The sequence below is a fragment of the Cyprinodon variegatus genome, unplaced genomic scaffold (assembly GCF_000732505.1).
Source record: "Cyprinodon variegatus isolate N-32 unplaced genomic scaffold, C_variegatus-1.0 Scaffold1173, whole genome shotgun sequence".
Classification (NCBI taxonomy): domain Eukaryota; kingdom Metazoa; phylum Chordata; class Actinopteri; order Cyprinodontiformes; family Cyprinodontidae; genus Cyprinodon; species Cyprinodon variegatus.
Window position 1 is genome coordinate 98,002 of NW_015151626.1, and position 2,388 is coordinate 100,389.

Below are 2,388 nucleotides of genomic sequence, written 5' to 3' on the forward strand. Positions count from 1 at the left end.
AAAAAAAAAATCAAGATTTAGATTAGTCATTTTTTCTTAAAATAAGTGCATTTGTTCTTGGATTAAGAGGGTAAAACAGTCATTTTGCCAATGGAACAAGAACATTTACACTTGAAATAAAAAAAAACACAATTGCATCGTCTTATTTCAAGTGCATATTACCGGTATCTAAGTATCTTATTTTAGAGTAAAAATACTCATTCTATTGGCAAACTATCCCATTTACCTACTCAAATTAAGGGTAAATGCACTTAATTTAAGACATTTTTTTACTTATTTCTAGATCGTTTTTCCATCTCAACACTTTGTAGCTGATTGTAAAAAAAAGTTCTTTGAATTTCTCATCAATTTGTTCTTATTAGTCACTTTTAGTTGAATTTCAGTTGAAGGAGGAAAGACAGCGCTGATATTAATTAAATGCCTTGACGTTGCTGTAAAAAGCAGCTTAGTTGATGTCAATAACAGTCGTAACCTGTAATGTGAGTGTGCATCAGTACGTTTTAAGTTGATTCTCCACCATAAAGTAACTTTATGGCGGAGAATCCAAGCTTTAACATGTGACAGCGCACAGAACAAAAAACAAAACAAAAAATACATGTTTGCAAAGAAAAGCGATAGACACAGGAAGAGTGTAAAAAAAATATTTTATGATAAATTTCAATAGAAATGAGTAGGCCTACACAATACTTATTGGTTTAAAGTAAATGAAAATCAGCTTTTTTTTTGTTATTGCAAGTGTACATTATAACAAAATGTATGCATTTAACCATCAGTTGGAGAGCAGCACCTAGGGAGCATCGTGGAGTAAACAAAAGGAACCAAGAGTCAGAGTTTCTGGTGGATCTTACATAATCTCCCGGACAGAAATCCACGCCTTTAAAACTATTTGGCCACCACTTCTCCTCCATGAACCTGTCTTTTAATCCGGACATTACCAGCTAACATGTATTCTGTTTCCATATATTTAGACCAATCATTTTTCTAAAGAACTAAGAAGATAAAAATATAACTAAAATTACACAATCGTAGACCATAGATGCAATGAGAAAATACAAATAGATGTAGGTATTACAGTGCCATTAAAATAAAGGTTTCTCCTTAGAGTTTTCTATGGGTTTTTTTCCTTCACTGGTAACACATAAATGTTTAAGAACAACAAACACTTTTAAGGCTTTTTATTTTCTCTTTTGTTTTTTAACCATTTATATTCTGGAGAAAAAATAGCTCAATGAAGAAAGAGAAACAGCAGAAAATCAACCTAATAACCTGTCAATTCAGGATTTTCTCATGTAGAGCAGAATTCACTCTTAACCGTGTGACCTCATCCATGCAGAGTATCCGAAAACCTCTTGATCAGACACGGCGTCCTGACCACGCCAAGTAGACATCATAGAAAACCTGCTACTAGAGTGAATACGTTTTTGTGATGCTCCTGTAGACGTCCAAAACTGTTTCAATGGTGAAAAAGGAGCAGCTTTATGCATGTCGGCCCACAGTTTCAGAAGCTTTCATATTTCTGGATTTGATATGAAATATTGCTCCTAAAGGGTGTCTGTGTCAAAGGTGCTGTCCGGCCCATTTCACTCGTTTCACTGCTCCATGTTTTCTCCTTTTGTGGAGTGCAAAGTCCTGGAAATGCCCCTAAATCCCTTTGCAGACTCATATACTCGTCTTTCATCTGTTTTAAAGTTGCTTTGTGTCGCAGTTTGCTTTGTTTTCTTCTGATTTAGTGCTCTAAAACAGCACATGTGGTGTCGGGCCCTTTGCAACTTACAGGTTCGCTAATCATCAAGCCCAAAAGAGGTTAGTGAAATCTGTAAATCCAAAAAATGCATCTGCATTCAATAAATCACTTTTTTTTTTTTACTGATTACAAGTTATTAATGTGCTTTTTTTTCTGCAGTGGTCAGGTTTTTTCTCTGGTTAATTTTCTTGCATTGTTAAAAATGTAGTGCTACAATTTTAAGAGCATTAATAAAGATAACCTACACCACAGCGGCTTTGCATGGGTAGCACTGCATATTCTCTACTTAGGAACATACGCTCATCAAAACAAAACTAAAACACCCCAATGGATCGGTCTAAAGAACTGTGTCTAAAAAGACAATAACTCAACACATAAGTCAGACTTTTCTGTATTCATTCCTCCTTCATTGTGTTCTTCATCTTCTTATTCCTCCAAGTACTTCTTCATCACTCCTAAAAGAAAGAAATAACACCAGTGACTAATTTAAACAGCACAAATGAAAATAAAGTCACTTATACGTAAACTTTTTAACTGCCATGTCAACCTTCAACAGAGATGGCAAAAGTACTCACTTTCCGTACTTGAGTAAAAGTACAGATACTTGTGTTAAAAAATACTCTGGTAAAAGTGGAAGTACTGAT

The 2,388-nt window shown here is 34.6% G+C and overlaps 1 protein-coding gene across 1 annotated transcript in view; it reads right to left on the minus strand.

The window, feature by feature from the left end:
* Positions 1–627: 627 nt before the first annotated feature.
* The window catches only part of atoh8 (atonal bHLH transcription factor 8), a 14,750-nt gene continuing 12,989 nt past the window's right edge, over positions 628–2,388 (minus strand). The window contains exon 4 of the mRNA XM_015401023.1: positions 628–2,199. Within this exon, the coding sequence (XP_015256509.1) occupies positions 2,194–2,199 (6 nt within the window). The 3' untranslated portion in view covers positions 628–2,193. The remainder of the gene's footprint in view (positions 2,200–2,388) is intronic.